Source organism: Hylobates moloch, unplaced genomic scaffold (assembly GCF_009828535.3).
Source record: "Hylobates moloch isolate HMO894 unplaced genomic scaffold, HMol_V3 SCAFFOLD_1, whole genome shotgun sequence".
Classification (NCBI taxonomy): Eukaryota; Metazoa; Chordata; class Mammalia; order Primates; family Hylobatidae; genus Hylobates; species Hylobates moloch.
Window position 1 is genome coordinate 138,220,412 of NW_026652276.1, and position 18,526 is coordinate 138,238,937.

General features: G+C 47.4%; 1 protein-coding gene across 1 annotated transcript in view; it reads right to left on the bottom strand.

Moving 5' to 3' along the window:
• Positions 1–14,788, bottom strand: part of MINDY4 (MINDY lysine 48 deubiquitinase 4) — a 121,077-nt gene extending 106,289 nt beyond the window's left edge. Inside the window, exons 1-4 of the mRNA XM_032758395.2 lie at positions 14,643–14,788; positions 7,326–7,445; positions 3,667–3,902; positions 81–324 (exon numbers count right to left, since the gene is read on the bottom strand). Of these exons, the coding sequence (XP_032614286.1) occupies positions 81–324; positions 3,667–3,902; positions 7,326–7,445; positions 14,643–14,735 (693 nt within the window). The 5' untranslated portion in view covers positions 14,736–14,788. The remainder of the gene's footprint in view (positions 1–80; positions 325–3,666; positions 3,903–7,325; positions 7,446–14,642) is intronic.
• Positions 14,789–18,526: the final 3,738 nt, after the last annotated feature.

Here is an 18,526-nt window from a genome sequence, read left to right on the forward strand (position 1 = left end):
AAATAAACCCAGGTGTGCCTTAAGCCCAGCCCAGTTCTCAGCCTCCAGTCCCATAACAACAGAAAGAGCAACAGCCCCACCTGTGGGGAGCTGGCGACGGGCCCAGACATCATGCCTCGCACAATCAGACCAGACTTTGGCCTGGAATTCTCTCCCATCCTCTTCACATCCAAGGAAGACTCCGAGTGAAGCTTGTCCATCTTCTCCCATGCAGAAGCCAACATAGGAGTTTCACCCGAGACCGTCTGCATGGGCTTGCTTTTGTGTGGGGGCCTTTTAGATGATACAAAATTACCAAGTACATCTCCATCAAGATTGTCATGTCTGTGAAAAAGGAATTATTTCCATTAAAACAGACTTCCCAAAAGGAATCAGTAACAAAGACAGCAAATTCCACATTCAATGGGCACTCAAAGCAAGCCCATTAATAAATCTATGATGACCTCTAACCAGCCAGTGCGTTATCATGAAAGACAAGGAACAGAAAATACTCTGGTATCAAGGTGAGTCTGCCCTACAAAATAAGACCAGTAAACAAGCAAACAAATTCAGAGATGATTATCCATAACAGGACCCCTCAAGTCCTTAAGACTAAAGAGCATCCTTAGTCTTCCAGACCTGAATGATTAAGGAAAACTATAACCTTTCAGTACAGTCATGCGGTATGCGAAGCCCAGCCCTGCCGCACACCACTGAGAGGCGTGGAGAAGACCCATAGCAAACTTGGCATTCCCCACTGTTAAGCTAAAGCTGAAGTCAGGTGTGCCAATGGGTGTGTGTGTGTGTGTGTGTGTGTGTGTCAGAGAGAGAGAGAGGAAGTAAGAGAGCAAGAAAGAGCAAAAGAAGGTAAGAGACAGTGAGAATAAGCACAGAGTGAGAAAGAACAAGAGTGAGAGAGTCCACAAGACAAAGCGAGAGACCTAGGCAAAGGGGAATCTTACCTCTGATCACCCAGAAGCCAGCACTCCTGTGACACAGGCTCAGCTATTTTCTACCGCTGGGCTCTGCCATAAATGGGTATTGCCCCCTACCCTATGCCAAGCTGCTTACCAGGCCCTGGGTCACATGTGGGAGGGCAGTCGTGTGTGCTGTGATTGCGGCATGTCAGGCAGAGGAAGAGGCTGGAACCAGCCTGGGGAAATCCCGAAGGGCTCCCAAAGAAGGCAGCACCTGAGTCTGAGAGAATCAGGCAGCAAGAGGTCCCCAGAAGGCCCAGCCCCAGCACGCAGGCCTCTAAGGCAGAATGTGCTCAGGGGAGCAGCTGGGGCTGGTATTCTAAGGAGTTTACCCTGAAAGCTGCAGGGAATGTCTGAAGCCCTTCAGCAGGATAGCGGCATGGCCAGACTCTTTTCGTGGAAAGCTCACGCTATCTTAGGGCAAGGGTGGATTTGAGGGGAAGATCACTAGAGCCCTGGAGACCAGGGAGGGGCTGTGGGAATTAACCAGGAAAAGAGGATGGGAGTGTGAACTGAGGCCCTCACCGGTGGGCAGAGAAAGGAGGAAAGAAGGAAAGTGCCTATTATCACTCTGGGTGAAGAGCTCACAGGACTCACAGACGCAGAAGATGACAGACGAGGCGGAGGCAAGAACACTAAAATTTTTGGCTTGGGTAACTGGGTGGGACTCAGGAGCTTCAACTTCCTAGTTGCCTTTTTATTGTACCAGAAGTATTTCACTTCCCAGCCAGGTAGTAAGTGCCTTGGAGGAAGAGCTTCTTCATAGCCCCTTATGACCCTCTACCTCCGAATCCTTGTGCTAATTGCTTGTCATGGTGCCACCTTTTGGCAGCTCGACACCCATGCCCTGAGCTTCAGCGACCCTCAGGAAAGGAAGTGCTTTTCAATGGAGCCAGAAGAAAGCACCCATTCCCAGGAAGTTAAGCTCACTACTGGGGACTGCAGTGTCTTAAGGTCATAATTTAATGTCATTGTTTCCCAGATAATAGAGGTTCAATCAATAATGCCAATTCATTTTCTTCATAAGATTTTTAAAAGAGCTTATTTTCCAGATTTTTCCCATCTCTACAGTGTTCTGTTGCCTTTTAGAATACCATACCCCTGTTTTAAAGAAAATCAAATAAAGCAAGTGCTTGAACCTTACGATCATGGAATTTAAAATAAACACAGTGAATTGTAACTACTCTTCATCACAAAGTAGTCCATTCTCACAGCCTCAACAGGAAAATAACAGCACTTCACAGCAGAGATTTTGAAAACACAGAGTGTGGGAAGTTGAACAATGACCCCCCCCCAAAGATTTTCACATCCTGATCCCCGGAATCTATTAATTCATTTATGTCAGAGGTTGCAATTTTTAAAATTTTTGCATGAGTGAAAAATCAGATCTTGGCAATGACCTTCAGCAGTAGGGTATAAATAACTCCCTCATGCTTAGTGTTCCAATAATGGAACACTGGGCATAAGTGGGTTAACCCACTTTTGGTTAACTACATAAGTGGGCTAGCTACAGAGTAAAAAGGATTTTGCAGATGTGATTAAATTAAGAATTTTAAAATGGGATTATCTGGTGGGCCCAATGTAATCACAGGGGTCCTTCTTAAAAGGAGATATGAGGATCAAAGGTAGTAGTAAAGTTAGGAGATGTAACAACACCAGCAGAGGCTGGAGTGATGTGCTTTAAAATGGAAGAAGGGGCCAAGAGTCAAGGAACATAGGTGGCCTCTAGAAGCCAAAAAAGAAAAGAAAATGGATTTTCCCCTCAGAACCTCCAGACAGAACCAGGCCTGCTAACACCTTGCCTTTAGTCTAGTGAGACTGATTTTACACTTCTGACCTCCAGAACTGTAAGAGAATAAATTGGTATTGCTTTAACTACTGTGAGGATTAAATTTTATGTGCCAATGTGGCCAGGCTATGGTACCCAATTGTTTAGTCAAGTATCAATCTAGCTGTTGCTGTGAAGGCATTTTGTAAATGTGATTAACATTTACAATCAGTTGACTTTAAGTAAGGCAGATTATCCTCAATGACGTGGGTGGGCCACAATCTATCAGGTGAAGGCCTTAAGGGCAAAATCTGATGTTTCTCAAATAAATTCTTTCTCAAGATTGTAACATAAAAATCCTGTCTGAGTTTCCAGATTTCCAGCCTGCCCTATGGATTTCAGACTTGCCAGCCCTTACGGTCCCATCAGCCAGCTCCTTAAAATAAACCTTTTTTTTTTTTCTTTTTTAAGAGACAGGGTCTCATTCCATCTCCCAAGCTACCGTGCAGTGGTGTGATCATAACTCACAGCAGCCTTGAACTCCTGGGCTCAGGTGATCTTCCCACCTCAGCCTCCTAAGTAGCTGGGACTATATGTGCACACTGCCACCCCTAGCTAATTTTTTTTTGTTTTTGTAGAGACAGGGTCTCTCTGTGTTGTCCAGGCTTAACTCGAACTCCCAGCCTCAAATGATCCTCCTGCCTTGGCCTCCCAAAGTGCTGGGATTACAGGCGTGAGCCACTGCACCTGGCCAAACTTCTTTATATATACATACAGGTACATATGCATATAGATACATGCACACACACACACACACACACAGAGAGAGACCATATTGATTCTGTTCCTCTAGAGAATACTGACTGACACTGCCATGAAGTACATAGTAATTTGTTATGGCAGCAATAGGAAACTAATAAACACAATAATGGGAAAAGATACCTGGCTTTGCTTGTTTCTGACAATGATGTTCTCCATCCTGCATCTTCGTCTGAAAGGTCATATATATTTACCAGTGTAGTCTCTGAGCATCTCGATGGCACTTTGTTATTTTTCTTTGGAACTGAGAGTGCAGGGATTGGGGTATCTTGAGTGAAATTGTTAGCCGTATTTCCAAAGTGATCCAGAAAGTATCTGGTGATGAGTTCAAGGCTTGTTTTTAGAGGATTTTCCTTTGCCTATCATTGGGAGAGAAAAAAAATCATTATATACAGCTTCAGGGAACAGTGGAAAAGACAACTATTCCACTTCTTTGACTAAGTTTATCAACTTCTCATTCATTCATACAAGCTTTCAGGCAACATTTACTGGCCACATACTATATATGTCAGGTACTATGTTGGGTAGGGACACAGAGACAAAAACAAAATCTCTACCCTAAAAGAACCAGCATCCAATGCATGAGGCAGGTGATTCAATAAACAACTAGAATAAAATGTGATAGGAATAGAGGCATGCCCAAGCAAATTTCCTCTTGATTTTTTGCTCCAAGGAATAACTTTATAAAATATATATCCCTTCATTTAAAAAATGGAATCTGTAGGGAACACTAACCCTACAGATTCATAAGTATTTAGGGCCTGAATATTTTTTTAGCTTGTAAGCTCTGCATCTAACACTGACACCAGTGATGATAGAGACAACTGACGCAGAAGGTTAATGTGAAGAGCATAGAGAGGCAGTCAGGACTGACTCACTTTACACTCCAACCTTAAAAACAAAAGGCAAATGAAAGTCTTCAGTAGTAGGTTTTGGAATTAAACGATACCAGTATTTTCCAGCCCTGCCTATACCAAATATTCCCTTTGGACGTTTTTTAAAAATACAGATTCTCACACCCTACTGACACTTACTACACCAGAACAGCAAGGATTTAAATTCCCCTAAGTAATTTGGATAAACACAGCTATTCATGCAACAATATGCAGGCTGGCCTCAGGGACCCAGCCATATGTCAGTCCGCAACCCACTCGCCCAGTGACACCCAGGACTTGCGGAGCCGTGGCTGGACATGGGGCACGCTGTGATTTTGCAGACTAGCAAGGCACCTGACAAGGAGTCTGGCAGAGCAGGCCCTCAGGGCATGCCAAGTCCTCCCCCTTCGTACTCCTCTCATCCATGCAGCAGGACTCCAGGACTAAGACCCACAGCCCATGGACTACGACCAAACTCAACAGATTCATCAGACAAAAACCGGGACAGTTTTACTATTGTTTTCAGTAAGAGATTAAAAACAAAAACTATTTTGTCCAAGATTAAATGAAGCTTACAATAAAGAGAGTTAGGGGAAAGACACTATATTTATTGTAGCCTTCTTGCTTTTTCTCTCAGTAAGAGACACTTAAGCCCCTGAATTGCCTGATTATCCCTTATGCTTTTTCACATCACTTGGCTCACAACAGATATAGCCTTTATATGACTCAAGATATTGTTTTTCAAAATCTCAATTTACATAGGCATTTTTATCTATCCTATATCTAATAGGTTAGAACAAGTTACTGGAAATATTAACATTAAATTGCAGGGCTTTCCTGGAATCAGGCTAGCTTTGTGCTGAATGAATGTCAAAATTATTATGTAATAGATATTAATAAGTAATTTTCCTGTAAAATATATACTCCGATTCATTGTATAACAGCTAATAACTACTGTATAAATCAGGGCACTTATCAGTAGCTCATGAAAATATCTTAAGTATCTTAAGATAACAACTACTTTAGGAAGACTATATTACAATGAGGGAATAAAAATAGCTTGAATGTCAAAGACACTTTTGGGAAATTAGGTAAGGAACATTTACGTTAAAAGCCCAATGTAACCAGAATGGTTAATTGAATTTTCTGGGTAGTTGTCTCACTCTCTGTGCAAAATTCTCCTAAAGTGTACAGTCCACTCTCCTGCCTTAGAATACAGCAGACAGAGGATTGCAGAGCATCTGCTGCCTGGGTCATCAGTCTTTCCACAGGACTTAGAAAGTACTTGCTACAGGACAGGAGACAGAGGTGCCTGCATGTCACCCCAGGACCCAGAGGACAAAGACCTTCTATTTGATGTCTTTACTGAGCCTCTGATAAACTTCACGGGGCTGCCATTGCCTACTTCTCCTCAAAGGGGAGCAAGAGAATTTCTGGCAACCTGAGTGCTCCTGTAGGTGCCAGTTGTTTTTAGTTTATATGTTTGCCTGAAATTCCATCCTTTACTTTATTGAGAGATGCCTGGCCTAGGTTCCTCCCTGGCCTATGACATGTACTTGCATAGTTTTCAAGTGGTTCAGTGGATCTTCTGGGTGTCTTAAAAAATAGCCTTGGTCCTACCACCATACGAATCCAATCTGCTAAAGTCTCATTTGAAAAAAGGACTACAATTAAAATATGCTTGATCATCACTCCTACAATAGGACTGGGAATCAAAACACCTGGTTCTAGCCTCATCCCTACCTGGTAACTGACCGTGAGACCTTGGATAGCCAACTCTCTCTGGCTCACAGCTCCCCTTCCTGAGAGGAGGGAATTGATCGGTGGTTTAAAGCTGGACCCTGAGAGGCTAGCCAATAAAGCAAGACCTCCTTTTCCCAACTTCAGATAGGGCATTTTCCCTTCTTTGCTTTGCGTATTGGACTTCCACATGAGATATCATTTTATTGTTTTAAAAAATTGTGATAAATGCTGAACTATATCATTTTCTTTTTGACTCTGACACTATGCCCAACCACACGGCAACATTTGCTGGACAGCCCATTCTTTTTCTGTCTTCATAACAGATTAAAAAAATTAAGTAGAAAGTGTAGTTTCATTCATTCATATAGTCATTCATTTATTCCACAAATATATACTGACTATTCACCAAGCCGTCGGACAACACTTTATGTTTGGGGATATAATAGTGAACAAAAAAGACTGCATTTCTGGCTTCTGCTGTGTCCAAGGTATTGGGGGAGGCAGATACTAATTTTAAAACCACATAAATATTCTATTGCCAATGTGATAGACACAAAAACAGGAAAACTATAGGGTGCCATGAAAGCCTATAATAGCAGGTTGGGGGAGATCAAGTCTGGGGGATCAGAGAAGCCCCCTTCCCGCCCAAGAAAACACAGTTCCATTGGCTTTCCCAACTCTAATGCACCTGGGTTAGATGAACCCAATTCCGTCCTCTACCTAAATTATATGTCACAGGAGACTCAAGACTAAGGTATTACTCAGAACTGAAGAAGGAAACTCTTACATAAGCAGGGAATGGAAAATTTTAGTATAACTGGATATGATATTCTTAAGTACAGTCTTACTAAAAATAGCCTCATGTTGGGAGGAGGGAGCACAGGGAATAACTGTGGGAGGCTGAGCACTGCCACAGGCTCTGTTCAAAATGAGCCCGACAACCACACACACACAACACGCCAATGGGCGGCACCAGCTGACCGAGATGGAAAACCCACTCCCGCTGGTATCTGTCCACATTTGGGGGGTCCGTTTCTCTCTGACCGCAAGTGTGACAGGCCAGGAGCACCTCAAGCCTCTCCTGTCACTGGCAGGGCCCGTGAGTGCTTTGGCAGTGCCAAACTCAGTTCCAAGACTCCACACCACACCTTAGAAAGCACATACCTTGTTCTCCTTATAGAGAAATTCGAGATGCAAAACCTTTCGAAGATCATTTCTGTTGTTTATGCTGAGGTCAGAGCGTGGGCGTTCCTGGTCCATGGTCACACATGTCTTCTTTAAGCCCTGAGGGAAGAAATCTGAATCGCTGTTTACCATCTTAAATCAAAGCCCACTGTTCTCATAAAGCACAAGGAAAAGATTCCTGATGTTCACCAAGATAATTCTCATATAACCTTTACAATTGACATCACCTTTGCAATAATTAATATTATTCTGATTCTTACAACAGCCTCATGGGCTAAGTGAAGGCTGAAGTTTTCAGGCCATTTCACAGATAAGGAGTGAGTTCAGGACTCACGCACAGGAGTCCTGGGTTTGGCCCTAGATTTGGAACCATAGTATGTGAAGCTTTAAAAATAAACAAAAGAGAAAACATAAACAAAAGGCTAATATTCATTCCCTTCACTCTCAGATGGGGAAACCAGGAGATGGGGTTGCCTTGCCCAAGGTAACACAATGGAATCACATCACAGGTGGGGGTTGTAACCATCCCAATCTGTGAGTCCGTGACTCTGGGACCCAGTCCCATGAGAAGCTCTTGGTAAATGCTAAGTCATGAGCAAAGCCACTTTCCATCGTCCCACCCAGAACTGCCAGAAGACCAAGGTTCAAGGCCCAGCTGAGACATGCTCTAGCAGTGGAAAATCTGGGGTTGGGGAAGTGAGGGTCCTGTTCACAAGTGCCTGGCTTCTCCATCTGAAAAACAACCACAGCAGTTGCTTTCTGCCCACCTCACTGGGCCATGATGATTGTCAAATGGCTGAGGCTGAGAACATGCCTCACCAACAGCTCAGCCTGGTGTTAGGGGTATTCCTTGTTCTTAATGGATTCCAGACCCCCAGTGCTACACAGGCTTCAGCTTCTCTCACAGCCTTTGTGTTCAGAATTTTACAGAGGCTCTAGCTGCTGGGGAAACATGACAAAACCCATGCCCACCATGAATTTAGCCAAGAAGGTCAATTTGGGAAACTAAAAGAACACAATCTTGAAACAAACAGAGGAAAGAGGAGGCCGTAGGGAAGGGAAATGGAAAGAAATGGATATATGTGTCAGAAAAAAGGTGGATTAGGCGCATCGGGAAGAGTCCATTTGAAGGAGAGGTGGGGTTCAAAACCAACCACGCGCATTTCATCTGGGCTTAACCATGGCTTTCCCTCCAGTCAAAGTGATGTGGAACATGCTATAACGAGGGTCTCTCTCTGATGGATAACTCTTTATGTCTGTCAACAGTTCAAATCAGCAAGCCCTGCACATTTAACAAACCCCACCCCCACCCCGGCTCTAAAGTGTGATGCACACCAGCATTTGAAAACCACCGGAGGCCTGGGCATGGTGCCATAGGCCTGCAGTCCCAGAACTTTGAGAGGCCGAGGCAGGAGGAATCTTTGAGCTCATGACTTCAAGGCCACAGTGAGCTATGATTACACCACTGCACTCCATCCTGGATGAAAGAGTGAGACCCTATCTCTATAAAAAAAAAAAAAAAAAAGAAAGAAAGAAGAAAAGGAAAGAAAAAAGAAAAGAAATACCACTGGGTTAGAGGACAAGGGTGCCCTTGGGAGTCAGCTAGTCCTCAGTCCCATCCAGCCCATTCAAACTTCATTTGCCCAACAAACACCTGTCATGCACCTCCTATGTGCCAGGCTCTGTTCTAGATGCAGGAGAGAAAGAAGGAATAAGAGCTGATGTTCTGTTGGGAAAGCAGACCATAAATGTATAGTGCGGCAGCTGCTAATATGCACTACTAGGGAGACAAAGCAGGGAGAGGGAAGACAAGGATGAAGGCCACTGTTTTAGATGGTCAGCTATTTGTTCAGCATCATCCACATGCTTACTCCTGTACCAGTTTCCCTATCTGTGAAACGAAGGGAACAGACCACTAGTCCGTAAGTCCAGTTGCTAGAGGCAGAGCAGTGAACAGATGAAAGTCCCAGTCCTCAGGGAGCGTGCACTCTATAGGGGGAGAGACGACAAGTATAGTATGATATGGGGAAAAAACATACAAAGTAGGATAAGGAGACAGAGAGGGCTAGGGTGGGTGTGGGGATGGGCTGCTACTTTATCAAAGGTGGTCAGGAAAGGCATCATTGATTGATGAGGGAATCAAAAGAGCAGGCCACACAGACACTTTGGAGAAAAGTGTTCCAGGCAAGGAACAGCAAGTGCAAAGGCCCTGAGCCAGTTGCAAAAGGCCAGTGCATCTAGAGCTGCATGGCAGGGGAAAGGAGGAAAGGAAGTCAGAAGTCACCTAGAGACTTATAAGGAAAGGCCTTGTGGGCTTTTATGAAATGGGAAGGCTACTATTTTGAACTGATATATTTTTGAAAGATCACTTGGCTGCTAGGTTGAAAATAAACTGTAGGAGGCAGGAGATTAAGGAGAAACCATTTAGGAGGCTATTGAGCAATTCACAAATCACATGAAACAAAGGGGTGGCTTGGAGCAAGGTGCTTGCAACAGAAGTGGTAAGAAGTGGCTACGTTCTGTATGTGCTCTGATGATAAAGCCAACAGATTTGCTGATGGACTGGATATGAGGTGCACAAGAAAGGAAAAAGCCAAGAATAATTCCAAAGTTTTGGGCCCAGGCAATTAGAAGGACAGAGATGCCATTTATTCCAATGGGCACAGTTGTAGGAGGAACAGGAAATCAGAAATTGAGTTTTGGACATTATGATAAATACATATTTGTTCTTTGTCCCAGGTTCCTGGCATATAGATTCTAAAACGCTTGGAATCTCCAAGGTGATAAGAATGTCTTCTGTATGCTAATGTGATGACTAGTGGCTGGGGACCCCTAGATAGCTTCAGGATGGGGGCTGGTCACCAGAAAGAGTAAACCTTGATTAGAGGGCTGGAACTTTCAGCCCTACCTCCCAATCTCCCAGAGAGGGAAGAGAAGCTATAGATTGAGCTAACCACCAATGGTCAATGATTTAATCATTCCTATATAACAGAATCGACATAAAATCTCCTGAATGATGGGGTTCAGGCAGTTCCCAGGTTGGTGCTGGGAGGGCAGCATGCTGAAGAGGGCACGAAGTTCCATGACCCTCCACCCACACCTTGCCCTATGCATCTCTTCCATCTGGCTGTTCCTGAATTCTATCCTTTATAGTAAACTGGTAAATGTAAGTAAAGTGTTTCTCCAAGTTCTGTGAGCCATTCTAGCACATTATTAAAACTGTGGAGAGGGTTGTGGGAACCCTCAATTTATAGCTAGTTGGTCAGAAGTTCAGGTGGCAACTTGGGACTTCTGACTAGCATCTGAAGTGGGGGCAGTCATGAGCCTGACTTAACCTGCAGGGTCTGCACTAACTCTAGGTAGTGTCAGGACTGATTTGAATTATACAACACCCAATTGGTGTCTGGAGAGTTGGAGATTTAGTTTTTAAAACATCCCACATACATTTGGTGTCTGAAGTATGAGCAGAAACACTATCAGAGACATGTTGAGATGCTTGTTAGCCATCCCAGTAGATATGTAGAATAGGCAGTTGTAATAATTCAAGAGTTCAAGGAGAGGTCTCAGCTAGAGACAGACATTTGGGAATTGTCAGCATATAGATGGTATGGGAATCCACAAGACTGGCTGAGATGTCTTGAGAGTGAATGGACAGAAGAAGAGAAGAGAGCCATAAACTGAGTCCTTGAGCCCACCAGAATGCACAGGACAGAGAAACTAGGGGGACCAGAGAAGACCCTGAAGGGAGCACCCAGAGGAGTAGGAGGAAAGCTAAGAGGGACAGTCTCCTAGAAGACAAGCAGAAGGACACAATCAACTGTGACAAATATAATCATTAGATTAAGAAGGGCGAGGACTAAAAATTCCAGGTTAATAATGGCCCTAAGAAGAGCTATTTCCGGCCGGGCGCAGTGGCTCACGCTTGTAATCCTAGCACTTTGGGAGGCCGAGGCAGGCGGATCACGAGGTCAGGAGATCGAGACCACGGTGAAACCCCGTCTCTACTAAAAATACAAAAAATTAGCCGGGCGTGGTGGCGGGCGCCTGTAGTCCCAGCTACTCGGAGAGGCTGAGGCAGGAGAATGGCGTGAACCCAGGAGGTGGAGCTTGCAGTGAGCCGAGATTGGGCCACTGCACTCCAGCCTGGGCGACAGAGCGAGACTCCGTCTCAAAAAAAAAAAAAAAAAAAAAAAGAAGAGCTATTTCCATGGAATGGTGGGGACAAAAGTCTGATTAGAATGGGTTTGAGAAAGCAGAGAAAAGAATTAAAATGAGAGTAGACACAGCTCCTTTATGGGGTTTCTATATAAAGGGAGGAAATAATAAACCAGTAGCTGGGGTTTGGGGGTCAAGATGGGATTCTGCAGGAGCACGACATGTGCTGATAGGAGTAACCTAGTAGAGGAGGGAAATGCATGGTGCAGGAGACAGTGACATCCCTGAGCACACAAGAGGGGACATGCACACATGGAGGGGCAGGCCTAACCAGGGGTGTGGAGAATTCATCCACAGGAACACCAGAGAGAGCAGAGTGAATGGTGCAGCCCAGGAAGGTGAGGTGAGTAAGTGTAGTAGTGGGAGCCTGCTGGACTTCCCTCATAACTTCTGTTTTCTCAGTGAAATTAGATGGGGAAGGAGCTTCAGGGTCTGAGGAGAGAGAAGGTATGAAATGGTCATCCAGGATTTGAGAGATACTTACACCTATCTTTCAGGACTGTTACGAGGACTCTGGAGAGTTGCAATCAGGTAGGCAGGCACCCATAAGGCACCACAAGGGTGAGTGGCCATGGATTTAGAGTGACACCATCAACATGGTGGTGTGTGTTTCTCTCCAATCTCATTCAGCTCTGTGGGTGCAAGTGTGGAGCAGGACAAGTGGAATTTTACCATCAGAAGAGAATGATGAAGGGAGAGAAGGGCAAAAGAGCTGTACCTGTTATAGAGGATGCAATTACAACGATGGGTGGGTGAGAAGTAGATGGGTTATGGTAGGCCCAAGGGACTGTGAAAAGTTGGCAGGAACAATGCAATATAGATGTGGTGAGGCTGGAGAAGAGTTTACATGGGGCTATGAAGGGGGACGAGCTAGAAATTTTGACAGGTGGGAAGCTTGGGATTGAGATTACGGAAAGGGAGCAGTACTGGTAACGACAAGCCCAGCTCATGACCATGGGGCAGGGTAGCAGAGGGAGGATGGCACAGTCACTGCAGGAGTGGAGCCACAGACCCAAGAGGCTTGGGCAGCAGAAGAGTCACCTCAGTGGACCCTGCCATCTCCAGCAGACTATCATGACTCTCCCTGAGGGCAGACCACACTTGGTGAGTTCAAGTAGGCCAAAGTGGCTGGAGGGTAGAGGGCAGAGAAAGCAGTCATGGAATATGAGGTCTGAGGGTAGCCAGGGCCAAGTCATGGAGAGACTTGAAGTCTAATTACGATGGGAAGCCAGTAGAGGGGTTTGAGCAGGGGAATTACGTGGTCTGACCTGCTCACCCTGGGCAAGTCTTGCCCTCCTGGTCTCACGATAATCTTACGTGAAAGGGAATACTTATACCTATCTTTCAGGACTGTTACGAGGATCTGAGACAACTTCTAGGTACCTGGACCAAGGTGGCAGCTCTCTTGGTTATGACTGCTGGGTGCAATGACTGCCTGTGCAAAACTCTGTGGGGAGCACGGTGGTCTCTGCCCTGGAGCAGAAGGTGATGAGAAAGCAGTATACCTGGGCTGCAGTCCCAGCTCGCCGTGAACTTCTGAGTAACTGTGGGCAACTTCTTTCTACTCTTAGGGCCTTAGTGTGCCCAGGTAAAACATGGGAGGGAGAGGCGACCAGGGGAACTTGGCCATGTCAAGTGGGGGGTAGGGGGAAGGGATGTGGGAGAGGCTAGAAATGAGATTGAGATGGGAAGCTGGGGTCAAGCTACAGGACAGGCTTGGATGTCAGTGAGGACACTGGATTTCATTTGTACTCAAGAAAGAACATGAGGAAGCCCTCTCTAACAGTTCTGTTCACTGACCCAGACTTAAAAGAAATGATGGTAACAGTCAGCTTTCCAGAGTGTGTCAATTGATATCCAACAGGCAGCCAGGACTTGGTGATGGCAGGTCAATTAGCATAAAGACAGGGCAGATGCGACAAAGCCAAATGCATTTAAATTTTCTTCAAATAAAAATAAATCATAAAAAACACACAAAGACACTTTCCAAACAGGTGCACTTCAGAGACACCTGTTTGGTGTCAGAAACAGTGAGGGTGCGAGGAGGTATAAAGTGGAACACCTACGTGCACACTGTATCTATATGTCAGATCCAATGCTTGGGAGCTGCCCATATGTTAGTATTAAGCCTCATTATAAATCTGCAAAGGGTAGGTCTTATTTTCGTGTTTTACAGATAACGAAATTGAGGCATTGAATAAAGTACGGAGGTTCACACTGCAAACTAGTAGCAAATATTTGAACCCTCTCCGTCTGACTTCAAAGTCCTTCCCCTTTCCTCCATTCAAAAAATTACGTGTATGTGTTTTCATACCAGACAAGTGCCCATCGCCCCAGCCCAGTATGACACTGCAAGGGTAGACAAAACACACATGAGTGCAGCCCTCAGTCACCATGTGTTGAATGAACTAATGTATGTCCCCCTTCACTACCACGCCCAAGATCTCCCGGCGAGCTCCTTCCCCACCGAGGTCCCCATCTCCACCCTGAGGCCGGATGACAGCTAAGGACCTTTTAAGCTTGGGAAGGAACGCTGCAAAAACTCTCCTGAGACAAGACAATAGGAAAACTTAAAAAAATTAAAGCAACCGCTGGAATTCCCACTGTTGACTAAAATGACTAAGGGCTTGACCGTCAAGAACTTTTCTGGGCCTTTGGGGTTCACTCTGGGGAGAAGTTCTTTCCGAGTGGGACCCTGACTTGCGTGGGTCGCGCACGGAGGCCGGCAGCCAGGCTGGGGAGCAGGCCTGCCCGCTGTGCGCCCGCGCTAGGATTGCTTGGCGCGGCCACCGAGCCCCCTCCCCAGCTGCCGACGCCCCGGAGCGCGGATGCCCCAGGAGGGCAGCGGACGGGGCTCAAACCCTGCCTTGCGGAAGCGCCCGGTGACGACGGCAGAAACGCCTCATGGGAAATGTAGTTTCCCCTGTCCCGGGAAAGCGGCGCTCTTCTGGGGCATCTCTGGAACAGGCAGTAGGCAGGGAACGGACGCCCTCCCAGAAGATGCAAAGCCTTCAGGGGAGACCCCGATGGTCCCCCCAAATTAGAGCCACTTCCAGGGCTTTGGAAGGGGCGAGCCGTTACCTTTCTGCTGAGGAACTCTCTGACCAAGGAGGCGGCCACCTCCTCCACGAAGAGGCTGTCCATGGCTCTAGCTCTGGCTCTGGCTCTGCCCATGAGGCCCACGCCGAGCCGCAGCACCAGGCGGCTGGGACTGTCCGGCGCAGTATGGCCGCGTTGCCGTGGCGACGGCGGCGTCGGCGCGGCGAGAACTCCTCCCCTTCCCTGGGGCTGGCGGGCTGGGGCGGGAGGGAAGGGGTGGAGCGTCTTGCAAACTCGCGTCTCAGAGTGGGAGGCCGCAGCCAGGGCACCCCGGGGTCGCCCAGGGCCCCGCCCACGGGCTCCGGACTCGGGGCCTCACCCTGACCCTGACCCTGGTCATCTGAGAGGCCTAGGACAAATTACCGCTCCGCTCCGAGGCTCCATTTTCCTAGACATAAAATGGGAAGGATGCCTCCTTGTTTTTGGAGGACTAAACTCACAGGGAAGTGACCCCCTCAGGTCCACCCTCAGCACCACGGCCCCCTCTGGGGCCACCAACGCTACTGACCTTGGCGGGCCGGGACCGTGGGGGCAAGGAAGCCCAGGATTCTGCTTCTTGGGCACCGAAATTAGAGGACATGTTCCTCGCCCCCTTGGTGCCTGCTTTCCCATAATGAGACTGCTATTTATTGATCACCAAGCTCTTAACTCACGATTGCACTTTTAATCCTTACAACTTCCTGGCTAGGTGATTACTGTTGGCCCCATTCTTTAAAACGGGACACTGAGATTCAGAAAGGCTAAGATTTTGCTGAGGCCCACACAGCTGGGTACTGGGAAAGTTGGGTTTCTAACCAAGCCCAGTACATTTTCCCCAAACTTAGTCACCTGGGTTCCACCTTCACAATCTTTGCCACTTCTGCATGTTACCTATTGTATTCCTTTGCCTGGGCTGCCATACAAAGTACCACAGACCAGGTGGCTTAAACAACACTTTTATTGTCTCCCAGTTCTGAGGGCTACAGACCAAGATCAAGGTGTCAGCTGGATGGTTTCTTCTGAGGCCTCTCTCCCTGACCTCTATTATAGATGGCCACCTTCTCCCAGTGTCTTCATGTGGCTAGCCGTCTGCATGTGCCTGTGTCCTAATCTCTTCTTAAAAGGGCATCAGTTGTATTGGAATAGGGTCCGCCCTAATGACCGCATTTCCACTTCATTACCTCTTTAAAGACCCTATTCAACAGTCACATTCTGGGGTACCAGGCATTAGGACTTCAACACAGGATTTTTTTTTTTTTTTTTGAGACAGAGTCCTGCTTAGGTGCCCAGGCTGGAGTGCAGTGGCGCGATCTCAGCTCACTGCCAAGTGAACCTCCACCTCCCGGATTCAAGCCATTCTCTTCCCTCAGCCTGCCCAGTAGCTGGGATTACAGGCACCCACCTCCATGCCCAGCTAATTTTTGTACTTTTAGTACAGACGGGGTTTCACCATGTTGCCAGGGCTGATCTTGAACTCCTGACCTCAGGCAATCCGCCCGCCTTGGCCTCCCAAAGTGCTGGGATTACAGGCGTGAGCCACCGCACCCGGCCCAACACAGGAATTTTGAAGGACACAATTCAGCCCTTAACCCCTATACTGTTACTTATGTATTATTTTCTTTAAATCCACATAGATGTTTTACAATTTATTTTAAAAGGAAAGTGTTCCCAAGCAGTAATAGCCACAAGATCTTGGGTTTTATGTGCTTATTACATTTCTAATACACATTAAAACAAACACAAAACCAGAAAGGTATGCATTCACCTAAATCACCTTACAACCACCACTGGCACATGTACCACACTTGGGAAGCAACTGTCTCACCCTATACAGTCTCCATAGGATGTGGCTTTAATGTGGCAGATTGCACCATAATCTCCAGGCAATTTCCCCTCTCAACTTGCGATGGTTCTTTGAGAAGCCTCTTTTGAACATGTTGTGCTATGTGAGAAAGAGCCATATGCTCTTATATGTAGAGAGAGAAGGGCAGAGTTGCAGGAGACAGTGTGATGCTTGGTCCAGGGGCCCTCGTGTTCCATCTGTGAAGACACACTGATGGATGATGTGTAATAATGAAAGAATAACATGAGACAGATTTGTGCTCCATAAGAGACTGTGTATCAGGGGTCCCCAACCCCCCAGGCTGTGGACCAGTATGGGTCTGTGGCCTGTTAAGAACCAGGTTACACAGCAGGAGGTGAGCAGCCACAAAGGAGCATTACCACCTGAGCTCCACCTCCTGTCCAATCAGCCACAGTGAGAGGTGACAGCATGCTGGCAGCCCTCACAGCCCTCACTCGTTCTTGGCGCCTCCTCGGCCTTGGCACCCACTCTGGCCATGCTTGAGGAGCCCTTCAGCCTGCCGCTGCACTGTGGGAGCCCCTTTCTGGGCTGGCCAAGGCCAGAGCTGGCTCCCTCAGCTTGCGGGGAGGTGTGGAGGGAGAGGCGCGGGCAGGAACCGGGGCTGCGCGCAGTGCTTGTGGGCCAGCGTGAGTTCCGGGTGGGTGTGGGCACCCTGCTGGGCCCGGGCAATGAGGGGCTTAGCACCCGGGCCAGCGGCTGCAGAGGGTATGCTGGGTCCCCCAGCAGTGCCAGCCAACCGGCACTGTGCTCGATTTCTGGCCAGGCCTTGGCTGCCTCCCTACGGGGCAGGGCTTGGGACCTGCAGCCCACCATGCCTGAGCCTTCCCCCACCCCCGTGGGCTCCTGTGCAGCCCCAGTCTCCCTGAGGAGCGCCGCCCCCTGCTCCACAGCGCCCAGTCCCATCGACCACCCAAGGGCTGAGGAGTGCAGGCGCATGGCGCCAGACTGGCAGGCAGCTCCACCTGTGGCCTGGGTGTAGGATCCACTGGGTGAAGCCAGCTGGGCTCCTGACTCTGGTGGGGACATGGAGAACCTTTATGTCTAGCTAGGGGATTGTAAATACACCAATCAGCACTCTGTATCTAGCTCAAGGTTTGTAAACACACCAGTCAGCACCCTGTGTCTAGCTCAGGGTTTGTGAATGCACCAGTGGACACTCTGTATCTAGCTACTCTGGTGGGGACGTGGAGAACCTTTATGTCTAGCTAGGGGATTGTAAATACACCAATTGGCACTCTGTATCTAGCTCAAGGTTTGTAAACACACCAATCAGCACCTAGCTCAGGGTTTGTGAATGCACCAATCAACACTCTGTATCTAGCTACTCTGGTGGAGACTTGGAGAACCTTCGTGTGGGCACTCTGTATCTAGCTAATCTAATGGGGACGTGGAGAACCTTTGTGTCTAGCTCAGGGATTGTAAATGCACCAATCAGCATCCTGTCAAAACAGACCACTTGGCTCTCTGTAAAATGGACTAATCAGCAGGATGTGGGTGGGGCCAGATAAGAAAATAAAAGCAGGCTGCCCGAGCCAGCCGTGGCAACCCGCTGGGGTCCCCTTCCACACTGTGGAAGCTTTGTTCTTTTGCTCTTTGCAATAAATCTTGCTGCTGCTCACTCTTTGGGTCCACGCTGCCTTTATGAGCTGTAACACTCACCGTGAAGGTCTGCAGCTTCACTCCTGAAGCCAACGAGACCACGAACCCACTGGGAGGAACGAACAACTCCAGACACGCCACCTTAAGAGCTGTAACACTCACTGCGGAGGTCCGCAGCTTCACTCCTGAGTCAGCGAGACCATGAACCCACCAGAAGGAAGAAACTCCGAACACATCCAAACATCAGAAGGAACAAACTCCGGACACGCTGCCTTTAAGAACTGTAACATTCACCCTGAGGGTCCACGGCTTCATTCTTGAAGTCAGTGAGACCAAGAACCCACAATTCCGGACACAACAGCATTAGCTTCTCATAGAATCACAAACCCTATTGTGAACTGCACATGCAAGGGACCTAGGTTGC